Here is a 21,570-nt window from a genome sequence, read left to right as displayed (position 1 = left end):
AAATTTACATTCCCACCATTTTACAATAAAATTTTTATAAAACAGAGAAAAACATGCCAGGAAAATATTGGTGTACACGGAAAAAAACACAAAAGAAAAATAGGCACAAACAAGTGAATAGTATCCAAATTCAAGGGAATTTTCTGAAGAACAAAAGTTTCTTGTCTTGAATGACCAGAAAAATAATTACTTCCAGTGGATGGAGAAAGACAGCTATGGGAAAAATAGAAAACTTGGAAACTTTACAACAAAACCAAACTGAAGTCAGATTTAAGGTGATGGATTTAGGCAACACTTTAAAAAGAGCAGAGTAATAGAGCTGAAGAAATGGAAGGCTAAATTAATGACTAAAACTCTTGACTAAAACTAATGAGAAGAACAATCAATAAAAAGAGTAAAGGAACCCAAAGAAACACTAAGAATTTTGTGGAACACTATCAGAGGAACTTAAGTCTCCCTGGGATTACCGAGCAGAAAGAAATAAAAACTCCAAAGAGAAAGTAATACAAGAAATTATGGAAGAAAAATTCCCTAACAGCATAAAAAAAGAAGAAAATAATATTCAAGAAGCTGAGAGAACTCCAAGCAGGCTACACCCTATAAGAAAATCATCACGACATATTGTAGTGCGATGCTCCACTATCACCGGAATGGAGAGAGTCCAAGAGCAGCTATGGAAAAAGAAGCAGTCTCTACAAAGGAAAACCAATAGGCATCAGCTTGGGTTTTTCCAAAGAAACCATGCAAGCAAGAAGATAATGGAGCGGCATACAAAATGATGCAAACAAACTTTGAAAATATTAACAAGCCGGACAAACTTAACAAGGACAAGAAAGAGAAGATGCAAATATCAAAATTAAGAGATGACAAGGGCGACATCACAAGAGAACAAAAAGAAAGAAGATATTACTTTGAAAAATTGCACTCCCAAACAACTTGAACACCTATATGACACGGAAGAATTTCTGGAAATACACTATACTCAAGTTAACAAAGACTGATGTAGGAAACATCAACAGGCTAACACAAAAGAAGAAATAGAGCAGATAATATAAAAACTGCCAACAAAAAAAGTTCAAGTCAGATGGCGTCACCAGGGAATTCTACCAAGCATCTGAAGAAGAGCTGACACCAATTCTATACAAACTATTCCAGACTATAGAGATAATCTCTTCAACAAATAGTGCTGGCTGCATTGGCTTTCTGTCTACAGAAGAATGAACACCTCGGCCCATGTATCGAAACAAACTCAAGATGTATCAAAGATAGAAATGTAAATCTGGAGCTATAAAAAGACCATCAGTGACCCTCAATGCAAGAACACTTTGTTCTATTTAACTGGCATTCCTTGATGCTCACCTTCCCAACACGATCGCTGAAGACAAAGTGGGTGCATGAGCAAATGTGGTGAAGAAAGCTGATGGGTGCCCGGCTATCAAAAGATATAGCGTCCAGGGTCTTAAAGTCTTGAAGATAGACAAGCGGACATCTAGTTGAGAAGCAACAAAGTCCACATGGAAGAAGCACACCAGCCTGTGTAATCATGAGGTGTCAATGGGACCAGGTATCAGACATCAAAAAACAAAAAAGTCATCATTGTGAATGAGAGGGAGTGCGGTATGGGGATTTCTGTAGGCAACTGGACTTCCCTTACAGAAGGGTCATGGGGAGGAGACAAGCCAGTCAGGGTGCAGTATAGCACTGATGAAACATACAACTTTCCTCTAGTTCTTTAATGCTTCCTACCACCCCCATCATGATCCCAATTCTACCTTACAAATCTGGCTAGACCAGAGGGTGTATACCGGTACAGATAGGAAATGGAAACACAGGGAATCCAGGAGAGATGAACCCCTCAGGACAAGTGGTGAGTGAGAGCTGCGATACTGGGAGGGTGGGGTAGAAAGGGGGAACCTATCACACAGATCTACATATAACCCCCTCCCTGGGGGACAGACAACAGAAAAGTGGGTGAAGGGAGACGTTGGACAGTGTAAAACATGACAAAATAATAATAATTTATAAATTATCAAGGGCTCATAAGGGAGAGAGATAGGGAGGGAGGGGAAAATGAGGAGCTGATACCAAGGGCTCAAATAGAAAGCAAATGTTTTGAGAATGATGAGGGAAACAAATGTACAAAAGTGCTTGACACAATAGTGGATGTACAGATTGTGATAAGAGTTGTATGAGCCCCCAATACAATGATTTAAAAAAAAAAAGACCATCAGTGAGAAAATAGGGACAAATTTAAGGACCCTATTGCAAATATGGTGAAGGAGATACACACAGTAAATGATAAAATACATGAATGTGACCTAATAAAAATATGCATCAAAAGAGGAAAAAGAGAGCCCAAAGAGCAGTGAAAACTTTGTCAACAACACAACAGAACAAGGGAGTAATCTTTAAATTCTAAAAAACGGCAACATTTCAATAAGAAAATGACAAATAATTCTATTAAAAGTGGACTGAGGTGGGGCTGGGGGCGAAAAAAAAAAGTGGGCTGAGGACATGAATAGACCAATGACATAAAGATGCTCCTGATCACCAGTCATCAAAGAGATGCCCAAAGTTACCACCTTACACCAACAATGACAACCTAATAATTAAAACAAAGACACACACACACGCGTCCCCCACGAAAACATCAAATATTAGAGAGGATGCGGAGAGATTCAAACACTCTTAGCTTGCTGATGGGACTTTAAATCTATACAACCACTGTGGAAGGTTATATCGTGCGACCTCCAACAACTAGGAATAGAAATTCCATATGACCGAGCAGTTCCTCTGCATCACAGAACTCACAGACAATACCAAAAAAAGACTATGGGGTATATTCACAACAAGTAAACATCAGAAAACATTAAGGATATAGTCCCTTTGTCTTCAGCAATGCCTTCCCCCCGTCCCCCCCACCCACCCCATCTATACTGGCAGGCATGTCCCTCTCTGCTCCTTAGTCTCTCAGTCCCTTGCCCTCTGCCCTGCTTGAGTCAGTAGAAAGCTCCTCCAGCACTGATCACCAGCCATCCAGTAGGTTCTCAGGAGAAACACAGGGCTTTCTACTTCCATAAAGAGTTACAGTCTTAGAAACTCACAGGGGCAGTTCTATGCGGTCCTATAGGGTCACTATGAGTCCCCATAGACTTGATGGCAGTGAGTTTGGTTTTGGTTGGAACACTAATAGATGCCCAAAGGACACCCACTCTGCATGCCTACCTCTTACCCTCAGCAGTTAGGCTCACTTAGTGGATAGGTTGGGAAACGGTGTGTTCTGTCTCATTGTCGTGGTGCTGTGGTCTCTGGTATCTCTCCTGCCACTCTTACTTCACACAGATATGGTGGGTGCCCTCTGCTAGTGGCTCTTCTTCCTTGATGATTATGTGATTCTCAACTCCTGCTTCCGAAATTCTTCTATACCTAGAAGACTGGCAAAACTGACCAATCCTTGTGTTAAGCGTCCTCTACACCTTATTTGCGTGCTCCCACCCAGTCAATAGAGGAGTTACAAAGACTAGGGATAGAAGGACCAGGACAAGCAATTTCAAGTAGCTGCAGTTGTTCAGTAATTAAGAATTAAAACCCTGCATAAATCATGAAATCTCAATGTGTTCTACCTGGAAAGGACCTAGACACCAGATATTCGATCCCTTCTCTCTCTCTCTCTCTCTCTCTCTCTCTCTCTCTCTCTCTCTCTCTCTCTCTCTCTCTCTCTCTCTCTCTCTCTTTAAACACAAACCTGACCTACAGAGGTTAAGGATGATTTCTGAAAAACTTTGCTAAGACAAGGAGTGGCATGTCGTTACAAGCTACCAGCCCCAATGGGTTGCTTTGCTCTTTCTCAGAGGCATCCTAAGGGATGAAAGGCTGTGTACAGCAGGGACAGTTGACTCTAGGACCAGCCATGGCAAAATAAATAAATATGTACATTCCTAAGATGTAAAATGTCTAAATAAGCCATGTGATTTGTACACTTCCTTAATTTTTCTGATTTTTCACTAAAAAAAAGGCAATGAGTTCTCAAAGTATTTTTAGGTGATTTCCTGGAAAAATACAATGTATAGTTTGCTAGGATGAAACCTGGGTGTAAGCTCCAATATCATTAGTTTGGTGTCTTTGAATTGGTGGGTAGCCTTTCTAACACCAATATTCTCATTTGGAAAGAGGTGACAACACTGGTACATTCCTGAATTCTTCCACAGAGTAAATTCCTCAGAATGGTTCTGAAATAGTTTTGTAAATTCTGCATACTCTAATCATCCTACTTGAGCCTTGCCTTCCGATTCTGAGAGTGTTCTAGAACAAGAAGCATGATTTAGTGATCTTTTTCTAGTTAGTATCTACCAAAATGTTTTATACATGCCTATAGGCTTACATTTGTTTTCTGAATGAATTAATAAATTATTATGTCTTCTTTCAGCTCTGCAATGCTTTCCCGTTTCTCATGCATTATTTCCCAGGAAGTCATAACAAATTACGTCAGAATTTTAACAAGCAAAAAAAGTTTATTTTAGAGAAAATAAAAGAACACCAAGAATCCCTAGATCCCAATAACCCTAAGGACTTCATTGACTACTTCCTGATTAAAATGGAGCAGGTAATGTGAATTCTCATTTGCTGCTTCTTTGAGGGGGAGGTGACTTAGGGGCTACCTTTATTTTTCCTATTTAGATTTGAATGTTAAAGCAAAACCCCCTTCCGAAAGCCATACAAATTGTTCAGTCTTTTACTTATGCAAACCATATTGGATGTTTAGGGAAATTTCTAAATTTTCCATGAGAAATACTTAGAAGTTAAAAAATTGTAATTTTAAAGCTGGATTTTAATTTGGGGGTAGAGTGAAGTAAGCATACTTGCAAACACATCAATACATTCAAGAATAATGATAATGAGTATACGAGGACGTACTAAAAAATGGAAAATTTTTTCAAAGCTATGGGTTAAATTTTTTTTTTTTTTTTTTTACAAAATAACCTTATCACCTTCACTTAATACTTTTGTCAAATTTCCATTTTGGAAATTGTTCAAACTCATCTGTTTGGATGGCCGACAGCACCTCCCTTGTTTTTTTTCTTCACTTCGATGCCGTCAAATCACTGTCCTTTCATGTCCCTCTTCATTCACGGAAACAAGAAGTCACACAGAGCAGGGTCAGTTGAGTCAGGTGTGTGAGGCAAGAGAAGCACGCTGTTTTTTGCCCAAAACTGGGACACTGAGATGGCTGTGTGAGCAGGTGCATTGTCTTGATGGCAAAACCAGTCCCCTGTCTGCCGCAAATCAGGCCTTTTTGTCACACACTGTTACTCTATCTTTTCAGAACATCTAAATAGAAAACTTGATTAACAGTCTGACCTGGTGGAAGAACTCCAAATGCACTATGCGTCAATATTTTCATCTGTTCAGGAAGTTGCTGGATGTCCAGAAAGATGTTTATCATCAATTGACATTTCCCTTTTTTGAAACGAGAAAACTACTTGTATACTTGAGTACTTGTGTGTTTTTCATAGCGCTGTCTTTGTAAACTGTGCTCAACATCACAACAGTTTCTGCAGCATTTTTCCCAAGCCAGAAACAAAATTTCATAGCTGCACACTGTTCTATTAAATCTGCCATCACGAAAAAAAAAAACAAACAACGAAATTTGAGGGAAACTGCTTTCATGAAAAAAGAGAGAACCTTCCCAGGTAACACCACTAGGTGCTCTAACTCAGAGTTGCTCAATGCTCACCTAGTGGGAAAAACACCTACTATGAAAGCTCTGTCCAGCTGAGTTCCCCCCCCCACCGCCCATTTTTGGGAACGGGGGCATGCCCCCTTATATAATTTTATTTAAAATGAGTTCCATGAATGGAAGATTAAACAAATATGGCAACCTGAGAATGAATTGAAATTCAGAAAGACTCACCTTTGGAAATACTTTAGGAGAACATCATAGATGGGATAGGTTTTCAGGAAATTCTGGCTCCGATGAACTGCGAGGGAAAACAGGCCCAGTGAGTGGTTCGTTTAGTGATCAAGAATGTAGATTTTTTTTAAAAGCATATAATGATTTGAGTTGAGGAGCTGTGGTGGGTCAAATGACTAACAAGTTTGGGATGATGCAACTGGGAATAGGGACGCCATTGGTGGAGTCCTAGCGACTTTGATGAGGAAGTTAGATGGGATAAACAGACCTTAGAATTGAAAGTGAATAGTAGTGATAACTGCATTAAAATGATTTAAAATAAATCATAAAGGAGCTACTTGGTTCTGTAAGACGGTTGAATGGTAGAATCCTACTTTTCGTGTGTGAACTCAGGTTCAATTCCCAACTACTACAGGTCAAGCATAATGACCACTCATCTGTCAGTAATTTGTGTGTTGCTATGATGCTGAACAGATTTCCACAGAGTTTGTAGCCTAAGACAGACTAGACATAAAAGGTCTGAAAAAGGCCTAATGATCTGCTTCTGAAAATCAGCCAATTAGGCTTTTAACTCTTATTATATCTTAGCAGATTAAAGGAATCTTAGCTCATGTAAAGCTGCCTTCAGCCATAGGACTCCTCATGTCTGGTTAACTTGCCAGACGCTGCTGTTACTTTGTGCTATTTTATATCACTTCTAAGGATTTTTATTTATCAATTTATTGTCACATATCATTACTAGGAGAAACACAATGAGCACTCTGAATTCACCATGGACAACTTAATCATTACAATATGGGATGTGTTTAGTGCGGGCACGGAAACCACCACTACCACCATCCGATATGGAGTCCTGCTCTTGCTGAAGCATCCTGAGATCGCAGGTATGATCCCACGTGATGGGCGTGATTACATCCCAGGTAGAGAACGAAAGACTATACTGGCGACCATTTGTTTGTCTCGGCTGTGGGAGGAAAATTTCCACCACTACATGTGCCTACTATTGAATGAATTCCATTTAAATTATATTATTTTTATTTTTAAGGTTAATGAGATCTAAACAACATCAGAGATTTGAAAGGCAGAGGTCATGGGTCTCCTGGCCGTGGTATGCTGTTTGGAGCTCAGTCAGGAAAGCAGTCATGAGCAGAGTTTTCTTAAAATCTGGAAGGAATTGGTCTCTGTCCTCCCCCCCCCACCAAAAATATCTGACCTAATAGGCCCATGCCAAAAGGTATTTCTACTAAAGGGCATTTGCAATGTAGACATTCATTTAATGAAATTACAATCTTTCTCTAACAAAAAAGACTCACTTTACAAATAAAAATGCTGTATCCAAATAAAATTTTTTTTGATAAATTTCCTTACCAAAATAACTTCTCTTGCAAAAGTAACTTTTATTTTTATTCTTTCTCTTTTATTATGATGTCACTTTGATACAAACATATGAAAAGATGTTTCCTTCATTCTGATATCATGTTTTGTGTTTTTGTGTATAAAAAAAACACTTTTTGTATGATTCAAGATGAAACGAATAATTCTTATGCTCTTGGGACTTATACCTCTAACACAGAAACTAACACACACAAAAAGGCGTTAAACTAAATGATTATTAGTAACCCTTCAAGATCCTACATTCTTGAGTCCATCAAACAAGAGTTCACAGAGATCCAGAGTTGAAATGGAATCTCTGGCACAGTAGTGTCTCCTGTGGACATACACGTCTGAATCGACTTGATAGCAGTGGTTTGGTTTGGGTTTCAACTGCATCAGCCGTAATAGACTTTACAATGCCCTCTGTCTGATAGCAAAGCCAGTCACACCTCTGGACTATGGTCAGAGGCTTATCCTCTTCCTCACAGTGACCCAATAGGTTGGGGTAGAATTTCCCCTGGGGGTTTCTAAGACTGTAGCTCTTTACAGGAGTAGAAAGCTGTATGTTTGTCCCACAGAGCATCTGGTGGTTTTGAAATGCTGACCTTGCAGTTAGCAGCCCAATGAGTAGCCAGTGAGGTTACTAACTTGAGGGAGTCCTGGTGACAAAGAGGTTACTTGGGCTGCTGCTAACCACAAGGTCAGCAGTTGGAAACCACCTGCTGCTGCGTGGGAGACAGATGCAACTTTCTACTCCCATAAAGATTTATAGTCTCTGAAACCCGCAGGGCAGTCACTTTGAGTCAGCATCGACTCCATGGTAATGAGAGAGAGAGAAACCTCCCACTACGGTGTAACAATTAAGAGATAAAATCAAGGGTATTTCAAAGGCTTTTCCGTTTCACATGCATTCTGATTTTATTCTTGTCAGCTAAGGCCCGGGAAGAGATTGACCGCGTGGTTGGCAGAAATCGGACTCTGTGCTTGAAGGATCGGGCCATGTTGCCCTACACAGATGCTGTGGTGCATGAGATTCAGAGATTCATTGACCTCGTCCCCACGAGCTTGCCTCGTGTGGTGAATCAGGACACAAAATTTAGAGAATACCTTATTCCCAAGGTGAGAGATATTTCATATACTTTTTTCCTTTAGAATCTTAGGTCAGAACTTATTACAGCAATAGGATGATCGCTAATCTAATCTTCTACACGTGTAGCACAATCATAACTCAGGCATCTCACCTTTGGCGTGCATACTCCTTTCGTTCTAATTTGTCAACATAAGTTTGCAAGTTTAATAGGGCTCGTACTGCTACAGATTTTCATTAGCTGAACTCTCCCGGTCCATTAGGTCAGCCCTGTTTCCACAGTCCTTGACTGTTTTCCACCACTCTCTATTTCACTTACTTGTCAAAGGTTTCGGAGCCCTGCTTACCATAAGGCCAGCAGGTCCACACCACCAGTGCACTCGGTGGGAAAAGAGGAGGCTTTCTACTCCCAGCCTTGGAAACTCACAGGAGGAGATCTACTCTGTCCTATAAGGTCACTATGAGTTGGAATCGACTCGATGCCAGTGAGTTTGGTTTCGGTTTATCCTAAGTCCGGTTCAGTTGTCACCGTCCTCACTGCCTGTCCTGGGGCTACTGATGTCTACTAGAAAGGACTATGCAGTCCAGCATAAGCCTTAGTTATGTCATTGTTTTCACCAATCCCCAATGTATTTTCTGTCGTGCTATATAACTTAACTAAGTTTGCTTTACCACATTCCCCAAAGACCCTTTCGATCCAAGAGCCTCCTTAAGCCTCTCACACTCAGCAACTTCTTTTCCTCCAGTGATCTGGCCTTCCACTTGAGAGAAAAATACAGCCCCGTGAAAGAACTCACACAATCCCTGTCCACTGGACTCGCAAATTTAGCTACATCCAATATTTTTCATTTCTTTTTAATATCTGTATTGCAGAAGAAGGAACCCAGGTGACATAGTGGTGATTAGATAGGCTGCTAACTTCAAGGTCAGCAGCTTGAAACCACCAGCAGCTCTGTGGGAGAAAGACAGGGCTTTCTACTCTCTAAAGAGTTACTGACTGTCTTAGAAATTTACAGGGGCAAGTCTACCCTGTCCTATAGGGTCACTATGAGTTGGTATCGACTCCATGGAAGTGAGTTTGTTTTGGGTATTGTGAAAGAAGGGCTCTCCTATTTAACGTAAACCTTTCTACCTGTGGCATGGGTCCCTTCCTCTTACTTTCAATGATTCTCCTCAAATATTGATTTTAATCCTCTCTCTATACTGGCTCCTTTCCATCAATATTTGAACATATTCCATTAACTTGCATCTCAAAATATCTGTAAAAATATTCCTTTTCCTCAACTCTGTCTCTTCCATGCCTTTGTGTATATAGGGCTGATCCAGAAACTTGTATATATCTTTAACTTGTCATGATGTATGTTAAATATTTATTGTAGTGTGAAAAAAAAAACGGTAGCCATTCCTCCTGTCCTGTACCTTCCTCACCAAATTCCAGGGCCAAATCTTGTTCTCTGAGCCTCAGTTCAATAAGAGCACCGCTCTCCGTGTCCTCAACTCCCAGCTTCAGGAGAAGAAAGTACTCCCGGATAGAAGTTCGGGTTGGGTGTGTTGTTATTAGGTGCTCTTTAATTGGTTCCAAATTGTAGAGACCCATGTGACCGAGTTCACCTGCCCGCCAGGTTTTCTTGACCATAACACTTAGGGGGGTGAATCACTATGTTCTTCTTGCCGGCTCCAGCTACCAACCTTGCGGTTAGCAATGGAGCTTGTAACCAGTTGAGTCGTTAGGACACCTTACGTGAATGTAGAGTCCATGTTTTGTCTCTTTGGCAGAGTATCACATTCCTTGATTGTTTCTGCTTAAAGAAGGAAACTCTTCGTTCATTTCCTCTACCCAAGATTTACAGTTGTTTTAGTTGAGAAGGCAATTTCAATGCAGTTGCCCTGAATCGCCCACAGACTCAAAGTCACTGTCAACAAGCCCATTCCCACGTATAGCAACCCTACAGGGCAGGGCAGAAACTGTGGGTCTCTGAGACTTTAACTCTGTGGAAGTAGAAAGCTTCATTTCTCTCCTTCGGAATGACTGGTGGTTTTGAACTACTGACCTTATTGTTAGCAGCCCAACGTGCAATCACTATGCCACCAGGACTCCTAGAAAGTAGACAATCCCCCAGTCTGGAGAAGTGTTTTCTCACAAATTAAGTTTATTCGGGAGCCTTTCTAAGGCTGGCCACAATATCTTCTTGCACATCTTTCTCAGATGTTGTCGCTGTTCAAGTCCATCAAGGCCGGAAAATGAATCACCGGAGTAGCTCTGTTAAAAAGAACAGAGAAAGAGGATTTTAAAAGATTGAAAAAAAAGAAAGAGCATCTTTATTACTTGAAAGAGATGAAAATCACATTCTCTTTCATTTGTCCCCATGTAAATTATATCTATGCTTTCTACCTATGACCTTCTAGAATGAGAACTATATTACGTATATGTATTTGGAGAGGCCATACAGTATACTTGAAAGTATTTAGCTAAGATTTTGTCTATGTCACACAGTAAATGCATGGCCTATACTAAGACCCGAAATATTGTTGATGCAATATTTATCACCACACAGTAACTAAACCTCTTTCTTTGAGCACTCTCGCATGTTGGCATCTTGGTGAAAAAATATTTCACTTATGAATGCGCTCTGTATTAAATTAACATTAATGTTTTCAGGTTTGCAATTTACTAGCAATAAAGTTGAGTCCTTGAAATGTTGAACAATGTAACGTGATCGCAGAGTTTAATTTGACAGGGCGAAGGACTTGACTGATTCTGAAATCCAATCCCTAAATTATTATGTTTCTGTATATATCTCGTTTAGTAAAATCCTACGACCCAAACCAAACTGCTGTTGAGTCAATTTTGACTCATGGTGACATCGCCTGCTACATGGTAGACCCTCTCCTTAGTGATTACTTTGCTGTAATCTCTATGGAAGCAGCCTGCCAGCCTTTTTCCTCATGAGTAGGTTGAAATAGCCAACTTTTAGCCTACTAACTGTTGTTAGTTGCCACGCAGTGGGTGCCAACTCACAATGACCCTGTGTGCGCCAAGTAGAACTGCTGCTCTGGATGGTTTTCCAGACTGACTTTTTGGAAGCAGATTCCCAGGTCTGTCTTCCAGGGTGCCTCTGAGTGGGTTTGGACCACTCACCTTTCAGCTGGTAAAACCAGAGAATCTCAACCTACGGCTATGATCTTGGTTCTGAGTCATAATGCCTCAGATAGGATTCCTGGAGCAGATAGGCATATCTTTCTCCTGAAGAATGGCAAGTGGGTTTTAAAAGAGGACCTTGAACTTTAGGCTGTCAGTCCTACCATAGTGTCTTGGGCTAGAAATCAAGTGCAAATGGTTTGTGCCACCAGGGACCTCGAAAACCCCACTAGATATCAGAAATATACTCTTCTTTCCGCAAAACCATGTGGCAGCTCAAACGGAAAAGCACAGCAGGAGAAGGGGGTGCCCACGACTTTTTCGACGTGATAAGAAAGTGAAGTTCTTCCAAGAGTGTGGACGCCCAGCTGCTAGTTTATGAAGAGGGCCTTCCTTGTACGTGGTTTCAAAGTAAAGGAGCTGAATTTTCAGTTACATCCGCCCTGCTAGACAATGCTGACATTTAGGGAAATACACTCTAGGGAGCTTTTTTTGTCTTCTGGCAAAATAAGCACTGGTATTCAGACAACAGGCTGGTGAGTATGGCGCTGGGATCAGAGAACAGTAGCCTGAAGTGTCTAATTCCATGACTTAAGACCTGTTGGCCTTGCTTATTAATTTTCTCAGTAGTATGGGGCAAATAAATTCTCCTATTTGTGCCTCAAGCTCTTCCTCCATGAAAGGAGAGGCTGAGAGGAGGATTTCTACTGTCTTTCCGAGTTTGCTGATCTTTGTGCTCCAATTGATCTGTTTCTGTTTCTAACAGGGCACCAACATACTGCCGTCTCTTACTTCCATCCTGTATGATGACAAAGAATTTCCTAACCCAGAGAAGTTTGACCCTGGCCACTTCCTGGATGAAAGTGGAAACTTCAAGAAAAGTGACTATTTTGTGCCCTTTTCAGCAGGCAAGTGAGCTTCGTTGTCGTCGATACTTCATGTCAAGTGACATGAAGAAGGGTTTCCAGGAAGGGCTACTTTGGGCTGTCAAATTGCCATTGGTGGGGGTCCCGAGGCAAGTCAAGGTTATTTCTGAGGGAATAGAGACCAAATTTACTGATTTCTGTCTCCTCATTCACCATTGAGGTTCCCGAGACTCTACCTAGAAGACCAAATTCCCTGAGACCTGTCTTATTTGCCCCAAGAAGCCAGTTCTCTCAGTACACCTCACTGAACAGCTTAGATGCAGCAGTCCCCTGCTCAGTGCTAGGAATACAGTGAAACTGAAAAAACAGAGAGCGGTTATTGTTAGGTACCTGCCTTCAAGTTGGTTTTGGACTTCACAGGGACCGTGCGTACAACAGAAGGAAACACTGCAGCACCCTCAGAATTGTTCTAAGAGAGAAAGATGAATTGACAGGCAGCTAGCTTCTAGTTCAGACAAGCTCTGCAAAGGCTCTCATGGTATAGTCGTTTCACGATTATCTGCTAACTGCAAGGTCAGCAGTTTGAAACCACCAGCTGCTCTGAGGGAAAAAGACGGGCTGTCTACCCTTGTAAAGAGCGGTGGTCTCAGTAACTCAGGGGCAATTCTAGCCTGTCTTGTAGGGTCGCAATGAGTGGGCAGAGACGTTGTGGCAGTGAGTGATAGGCTATTATGGTCCAAAGAGAGGGACTCCTAATGCTGGCTTTGGGGGGGGGGGCGGGATCAGGTTGAAAGATAAGGAAATGGCAGAGAGCAATGGAAAAGAAACTGCCTTTTAGGAGAGAACATTTGATTTTCTTCTCTTTGTTTGTGAGAATTGTAAAAAGAAACAGGTGGCACACTAAAAAAAGCTAACGAAAGAGAATTTCATGATGAGCCTGGCTACAGAGGCGTGGGCATCATTAAGGGAAGTCGCCGGGTCTGGGGAAATACCCATGTTGCCATTCTAGGTCAGAAAAACAAGGGAAGCCAGGGGTTACTAGAACCTGAACAAGGCCTCTAAACCAAGAGAGAGCGGATGCCTCCAGAGGGGATGCCGTCCGAGGTAGAGAAAAACAGCCAGTTCCCACATGGTGGGCTGTCATTGGAGGCATTTCTAGGCTGTGGCAGGTCTGGCACATACCATGGGCACAACTTGAGAGCGCCACCAAGAACAGTTTCCATTCGCTGTCACAATTTCTACAGCCAACTGTGAAAGATCACTGAGCAACTTCAAACGACAGCTGGGACCCTGACCCCCAGCCCCATGCAGTTAAAACATAAAAATCAGTGTGTAGCTTAGGTCTTTCCAAAATCTTAACTACCTGTAGCCTACTGTTGACTGGACACCTTACAGATAATCCAGCTGATTCACACATTTGCTATGTTATAGGCATTACAAACACCAACTGCCCCCCCGGGAGTTTCTGAGGCGGTCACTCTTTATGGGAGTAGAAAGCCCCATCTTTCTCCCCCGGAGCAGCTGGTGGTTTCAAACTGCTGACCTTGCAGTTAGCAGGCTCATGGGTAACCACTATGCCACCAGGTTTCCTCAGGCATTATAGAAAGCTCCCCCACAGAAGCAGTATTTTCAATACAAGATAAAGATTTTCTCAATAAGTGGAAGGTTTTTATGCCTGCTGGGGTGGCTGTAGTGACAGCTTAAATTTTGTTCGTTTTCTTTTTTGCAATGGTCGCTTCCCTTAAAATGGTGGGCGACCTCAGCTCCAACCTTAACCTACTGCACACAGCAAGCAATTCAAACTTTTCTTATTGTACCATGAATTCTCTGCTTCCTGGGAGCCCTCCCAGCACTGCCAGTGGCAGTGTCTATGGGCCTCAAGGTGTTATTCAAATGTCACAGGATTGCAGTTAAACTTGATGACAAATACGTGACAACTGGGAGAGGACATGCTTTGTTTTTTTTTAATTGTGGTACGCAATTTATGAGGGAGATGAATGGATCGTGCAGAGATGATGAGCATTCAGTGGTACTGCACTAAAATAAAAATACACAGATAAGTGTACCCACACAGCGTACATCTATATTGTTCAAGTGCCAACTGTAATTCCTACAGACATTCTTTTTCAGAGCTACACCTCTGCCTGACAGGGTAGGATGGAAGGCTAACTACTCTGGCATCGCCAACAGGAAATCTTGTGAATTTGTTAAGAACTCAGAAGGAAATGTCAGGGACAACGCAGGTGCTGGACACAGAGCAGGCTGACCTGAAAGGAGAGCAAACTGGAGACTCCTCACACTTCAAAAGAGAAGCAGGAAGAATACTGGAGGGCGAGGGCTTTTTCTACAGAAGTAGCTGAAACCAGAGAGGAATAGATTTGCTCCTCACTGTGCACATAAGAACCCTGGCTGTTGTGGGCTCAGGTGTATGGGCACTGCCCCCAGGTGATCCCAAATCAAGTGCTTGCTACACTGATCTATTTCTTTCTCCGTGTGTTTTAAATCCTGTTTTTCCATACGCGCTTACTCCGAGTCTGTATCCATTCGCAAGATGTGTAGGCCTGCTTGTGCCCTGGTTCTGGGGGTGTCATTGCAGGAGCCGAGGCCCCACTCCAGTCTGTGACAGACACAGGAACATTAACGCCGGTTCATTTGAAGCATTAACGAGTGTTGTGGTCGGGGATAAGCCGCTCATGCCTTAACTAAACTCTAAACAGCGATTTTAGGCAGATGGGGATGCGTCTGGGGCAAGAAACAAAGACATTGCGATAAAGTTATTGATAGGCTAATTTTTTAAGTTTAAAAAAAAGTGGGTTAAAGAAGCAGGTAAAGGCTTACACTGGCTAAGAAGACCTAGGTATGTGTAGGCGGGCTACGAAAGTGAGCCACAATCCTAATCACAGGATGCTTACAATGCGTATTTTCCAGAACAAGTTACAGAGATTTCATTTGTTGTTGTCAGGTACTGCAGAGTTTATTCCAACTCTATGTACAACAGGAAATATTTGCCCAGTCCTGAGCCACGCTCGCGATCTCTGTCCAGCTTGAGTCCCCTGATGCTGCCACTGTGTCGATTTATCCTACCGAGGCCCCCTCCCTCTTTATTTGTGATCCTGTGCCGGTTTACCAAGCATGCTGGGGATGAGTCCACAGTAAAACACAAAGCTTTACTATCCTGACTTCTGAGGAGCATTCTGGTTAGACTTCTTCCAAGACAGATACGGCCATTCTTTTGTCAGCCATGGCATGGTCAATGTTCTTCGTGAACACCTTAACTTAAATACGCCAGCGCTTTTCAGCCGTTCTCATTCAGTCAGTTCTTGCATGCATATGAGGCCAATTTAATACCTTGGCCCGGGTTACACACTGCTAGTCCTCAAAGTCACATATTTTGCTCTTTCACTCTTTAAAATGGTGTTTTAAAATGTTTCTTTTATTAATAAATCATTTTATTCGGGGCTCTTATAGCTCTTAGAAGAATCCACACATCAATTATATCAAATTCATTTGTACATATGTTGCCATCATCATTTTCAAAACATTTTCTTTCTGCTTGAGTCCTTGGTATTAGTTCCTCTTTTTTTACCTCCCTCCCTCACCCTCCTACCCTTATGAAACTGATAAATTATTATTATTTTCATATCTTATACCATCTACTGTCTCCCTTCACCCACATTTCTGTTGTTCGTCCCTCCTGGGGGGTGAGTTATATGTCGATTATTGTAGACCGTTCCCCATTTCTCCCCCTTTTCTCCCCCACCTCCCACCACCCTCATAGTATTGCTACTCCCATTATTGTTCCTGAAGGGTTTATCTGTCCTAGATTCCGTGTGTTGAGAGCTCTTAGCCGGACTTGTAAGGTGGAACTGTGGTCATGATAGTGAGGGGGAGGGAGCATTAAAAACCTAGAGGAATGTTGTGTGTTCCATGGGTGCTATGCTGCACACTGGCTGACTTGTTCCATCCTTGTGACCCTTTTGTCTACAAATGGACTTTGGGTCTCCTCTCTGACCCTCATCATCTGCATCAATAGATTTGTTTGTTTGGGGTCCTCTGATACCTGTTACCTGATCCCATTGACACCTCGCAATCACACAGGCTGGTGTGCTTCTTCCATGTGGGCTTGTTGCTTCTCTGCTGGATGGCCACTTGTTTCACTTCAAGCCTTTAAGACCCCAGATGTTATCTCTTTTGTTAGCTGGGCACCATCAGCTTTCTTTGCCACATTTGTTTGTGTACCCATTTTGTCTTCAGCGATCATGCTGGCAGGGTGAGCATCCCAGAATGCCAGGTTGTTAGAACAAAGTGTTCTTGTGTTGAGGGAGGGCTTGAGCAGAGGTCCAAAGTCCATTCACTTCCTCAACTTATTGCCATATAAAGAAATGGACCTATGCCAATACCTCTACTTTTATGAATTAATGTATTTACCTAGTGCACACCTATGTTTATACCTCCAATCATAGCTTTGCTTCCTAGAACTTTCCTGTTTCCTTTTACCTTCCTCCTTTCCCATCACAACACTCCCCCTTCTTCTGCCTCTTAGTAATCCCTCTTAGTTAGATTGCTGTTGCCCCAACACTCCCAGGATCTCTACTTCCCCCCCCCCCTTGTTGATTTCAATTCCCTAGTTGTTCCCTGTCTATGGCATTGTTTGCTCACCGCTCCCTCCCCTGGAACCTTTGGTCCAGTTTCTTTCTCCTCAGGCCTTCTTCCCATGCCATCTCTAAATTTTCTGGTCTAGCAACAGGAACTCTGGGCAGGTGATTTCTACCTGGACACCATCTTGACGCCTGGAAATTCCCTCTTAATGCTGAAACTGTCTTTGAACTGTCTCCAGCAAAGCTGTATGTGATACTAATGATATTACTCAATGACTCCTACATTACGTTGGATCACATGTCTAATGGAATGTACATAAATGTGGATTTATTCCCGTCTGCTGTTTCTGCCCGTGCCTTCAACTAGGACTTCTTCCTTCATTAGCATCAGTTTTTGATCATATGCAAATTATTTAAATGGTTGAAGGATGACCAGTTATTTTGGGGCACAGTGACTGGACATCCATCCCTCCCTCCTTCTTCGATGCTGCTTGTGTCATTCAATATTTTGCCCTCAGAAACCTTCAATATTTCCATGTGAGGCTTGTTTTTTTTTTCTCTAGTTCTTTCAAGTTGAGAAATACTGAACATGCTCTTCTCTTTTGGTTTCTAGCTCTAGACCTTGGCACATTTTCAGCATAATACTTTACTTTGTCTTTTCGAGCTGTCCTTTGAAATCTTTTGTTTAGCACCTTACAACATCAGTTCCCCCCCCCCCCCCAATTTATTTTAGCTACTTTATTTTCCAGAGCAAGTCTCAGAGTATCTTTTGACATTCATTTTGGTCTTTTTCTTTCTCTCTTGATTTTTCATTTTGTTTTTAAAATTATATTTTGGTTTCATCATGCATGTTCTTGATATTGTTTCAAAAGTCGCTGGTCTTTGGTCATTAGTGCATTAAATCTGTTCTTGGGATGGTCTCTATATACTCAAGGTTATATTTCAACTCTCATGGACTTAACATTTTTTTTCTTCACTTCCAATTTGAACTTGCATGAGAACAATTGATGGTCTGTCCTCAGTCAGAACCCTGGCTTTGTTCTGCCTGATGATACTGTGCTTTTCCACCATCTCTTTCCATAGTTGTCAAATCGATTCCTGTGTGTTCCATCACCAGTACGGATTAATGCATCTTAAGTTGCATATTTGATTTAAAACAACAAGTGATGTATAACATTCCTTCTATTCAGAGTTGGTGAGAAGAATTGACAAAGTTTAAGAAGAGCTATTTTCTTAGAAACTGTTTCCCAAGATAAAACTTCCTTGTTGCCTGGGACTCTTAGATGCGGAATTGGCAATTTGAGAGGTTTCTTCTTAAGACTTTGTTTTTACATCCTTATCATGGAAGGAAGGAAACATTCTCTGAGTTAGTTATGGTTGTGTTTATGGGCCATAAAAAGAGAGGAAGGTCCTAAATGAGATGGACCCAGAGATAGCAATGATTGTGAGACTGGGTATGAGCAGGTGAGGCAGTGCTTGGTTCTATTGTACAGAGGTTGCTGTGAGTTGGAGCTAACCGGTGGGCAACAACAACTAGATAAGGAGCTCGTGGACAGGCATCTGTGAAAAGTCTATTATAATAGATTTTTTGACAGCAGTATAAGCCTGGGTTTAATTTGGGCATTTTATTTTGATGAAGGGTTTAGAAAATCTCTCTTCTACAGTGTTAGGGGAAACAGATAAGACATTGTACAGTCTGAGCTATGCAGTGCAAAGAAATTTGCATAGAATAAGTGACACTTGAGGAGGGACTGGAGGAAAGTCAAAGGAAATAGAGGAAAGAGCTGGGAGGAAAAGGGCATTTATAGAGGTCTAGATAAATGCATGCACATATGCAAATATATTTATATATGAGGATGGGGAAATAGATCTATGTGCATATATTTATAGGTTTAGTAAGGAAGCAGAAGGACATTGCGCCTCCACGCAAGTACTCCCTCAATGTAAGAATACTTTCTTCTATTAAATTGACATTCTATGATGCTCACCTTCCTGACACAACTGCTGAAGACAAAGCGGATGAATAAGCAAAAAAAAAAAAAAGCGGCTGAAGAAAGCTGATGGTGCACAGCTATCAAAAGATATAGTATATGGGGTCTTAAAGGCTTGAAAGTAAACAAGTGGCCATCTAGCTCAGAAGCAACAAAGCCCACATGGAAGAAGCACACTAGCCTGTGTGATCACGAGGTGCTGAAGGGATCAGTTATCAGGCATCAAAAAACAAAAAAATCATATCATTGTGTGCTCACCTACCTGATATGATTGCTGAAGACAAATGGGTGCAGAAGCAAATGTGGGGAAGAAAGCTGATAGTGCCCGGCTATCAAAAGATATAGCATCTGGGGTCTTAAAGGCTTGAAGATAAGCAAGCGGCCATCTAGCTCAGAAGCAACAAAGTCCACATAGACGAAGCAAACCAGCCTGTACGATCACGAGATGTTGAAGGGATCAGGTATCAGGCATCATCAGAACAAAAAATTTTATCTTAGTGAATGAGGAAGAGACGAGCCAGTCAGGGTGCGATGTAGCAATGATGAAAAATACAACTTTCCTCTAGTTCCTAAATGCTTTCTTCCCTCCCCCACTATCATGATCCCAATTCTACCTTGCAAGTGAAGCTTGGCTAGACCAGAGGATGTACACTAGTACAGACAGGAACTGGAAACACAGGGAATCCAGGGTGGATGATCCCTTCAGAACCAGTGGTGAGAGTGGCGATACTCGAGGGTAGAGGGAGGGTGGGTTGGAAAGGGGAACCGACTACAAGGATCTACATGTGACCTCCTCCCTGGGGGACGGACAACAGAAAAGTGGCTGAAGGGAGACGTCGGACAGGGCAAGATATGAAAAAAATAATAATTTATAAATTATCAAGGGTTCATCAGGGAGGAGGAGCGGGGAGGTAGGGGGGAAATGAGGAGCTAATGCCAGGGGCTTAGGTGGAGAGCAAATGTTTTGAGAATGATGAGGGTAATGAATTTACAAATGTGCTTTACACAATTGATGTATGTATGGATTGTGATAAGAGTTGTATGAGGCCCTAATAAAATGATTAAAAAACCCCCACAATAAGTGGCACTTGAGCCGGATCTAGAAGGATGGGGAGGACAACAACACAGATGGGGGGGGGGGTGCGGCATTCCAGTAAGAGCCATGACTGGTGTCTGGGCTGAGATTGGAAATTGCCAGTCTGTTTTGAGAATGGTGAACAGCAGTAGCTAGGGCTCACGGTAACTAGATGGAAAGTATAGAAAGAAATGAGACTCTAAAAATTGCAATGGCTAGTTTGTGGTATTCATTTCATACTTGGCAGTGAGAAGCTCTAAAAAAGATGTTAAGCCTGGAAATGACAAGGGTAGAGGAATGTTTTAGAACCCGAATGAGGAGAAATAAATCTATTCTGAAGCAATGGCTGGAGGTAGATAAAGAAGCAGAGTGTTGTACATGAGGCCAATGGTGTTGAATATGAGCGGACGTGTGGGAGTGTGATGACCGGTGTCCCGAGCAAGCCCCAGCACTGCAGTTCTATGGTGCGTGTAAAGAAAAAATTTTTCCTTTAGCATGCAGATTTAAATAGAAGCTGAAAATACAAAGGAAATCAGAATTTTGTATAGGTAAAAGAAGCTGTAGCTTAATTTACCCTGTAAACCTTAGGGTTTCCCTGATTGCTCAGGTACAGAGCTAAATGAATATACGATTTGTGTGTCATTTTCAGGAAAAAGAGTCTGCGCTGGAGAGGGCCTGGCCCGCATGGAGCTGTTTTTGATCCTGTCCACCATTTTACAGCATTTTATCCTGAAACCTCTGGTTGACCCAAAGGACATTGACATCACCCCAAGTGCCAATGGCTTAGGCAGTCTACCACCCTTCTACGAGCTCTGTTTCATTCCAGTGTGAAGAAAGGGCAACCCGATTGCAGCATGAGCTGCTCCAGTCTCATCTGGACCATGCCGACACTTCCTGGTCTTCAGTCCACAGGCTTCTGCCTGTGAAACAACACATACACCCTCTGCGTTCTGTAGTCTGTCAAGATGTTTTCCATCCGACTAGATGCACTTCAAATTTCTCTTCATGAAATAAAACTGGTTTTATCTCCAATAAATATTTCTTTGGCATTTATCCTAGAATAAGTACCATGGCAGAATATTATAAACGCTATACTTTGTTTTAAAAATGACATCTTGTTCACGGCCAAACTAAGTCAGAGAAAAACATGAAACTATCTAGGTGGCTACAACTTACCCAGTAAATGTCAATTCTTACTAAGGAACTGCTGGCCCAAATTAATAAACCTGCTGGGGTGAAAAATTGACTTGCGGTACCCCTCCTCTCCTTCTCACCCCCCACCTGCTCTACCTCCAGCCAGGTTGTTTCTCTAAACAGCTACATAAAATGTAACAACTACTTGGGGATTGAGGGACATTTTCCCTAAACTTTTCTCCCAAAGAACCAAGAAAAAAAATGTGATATAAAGAAATTCATGACATAACCCCAACTCTCATACTGCCACGGAGTCAATGCGGACTCACAGCAACCCCTGTGAGTTTCCGAAACTGTAACTGTTGACAGGGCAGAACACCCAGTCCTTCTCCTGT

At 42.0% G+C, this 21,570-nt stretch overlaps 1 protein-coding gene across 2 annotated transcripts in view; it reads left to right on the top strand.

Moving 5' to 3' along the window:
• LOC142429158 (cytochrome P450 2C21-like) overlaps nucleotides 1-20,991 on the top strand; it is a 47,983-nt gene extending 26,992 nt beyond the window's left edge. Inside the window, exons 5-9 of one of the 2 annotated variants that reach the window (XM_075534149.1) lie at nucleotides 4,427-4,603; nucleotides 6,654-6,795; nucleotides 8,217-8,404; nucleotides 12,278-12,419; nucleotides 20,691-20,991. In XM_075534149.1, the coding sequence (XP_075390264.1) occupies nucleotides 4,427-4,603; nucleotides 6,654-6,795; nucleotides 8,217-8,404; nucleotides 12,278-12,419; nucleotides 20,691-20,872 (831 nt within the window). In that variant the 3' untranslated portion in view covers nucleotides 20,873-20,991. The remainder of the gene's footprint in view (nucleotides 1-4,426; nucleotides 4,604-6,653; nucleotides 6,796-8,216; nucleotides 8,405-12,277; nucleotides 12,420-20,690) is intronic. The other variant, XM_075534150.1, reaches the window with a different exon arrangement.
• The last annotated feature ends 579 nt before the right edge of the window (nucleotides 20,992-21,570 follow it).

Source organism: Tenrec ecaudatus, chromosome 16, assembly GCF_050624435.1.
Source record: "Tenrec ecaudatus isolate mTenEca1 chromosome 16, mTenEca1.hap1, whole genome shotgun sequence".
Classification (NCBI taxonomy): domain Eukaryota; kingdom Metazoa; phylum Chordata; class Mammalia; order Afrosoricida; family Tenrecidae; genus Tenrec; species Tenrec ecaudatus.
Note: the sequence above shows the minus strand (reverse complement) of the source record. Positions and strands in the feature narration are given on the sequence as shown.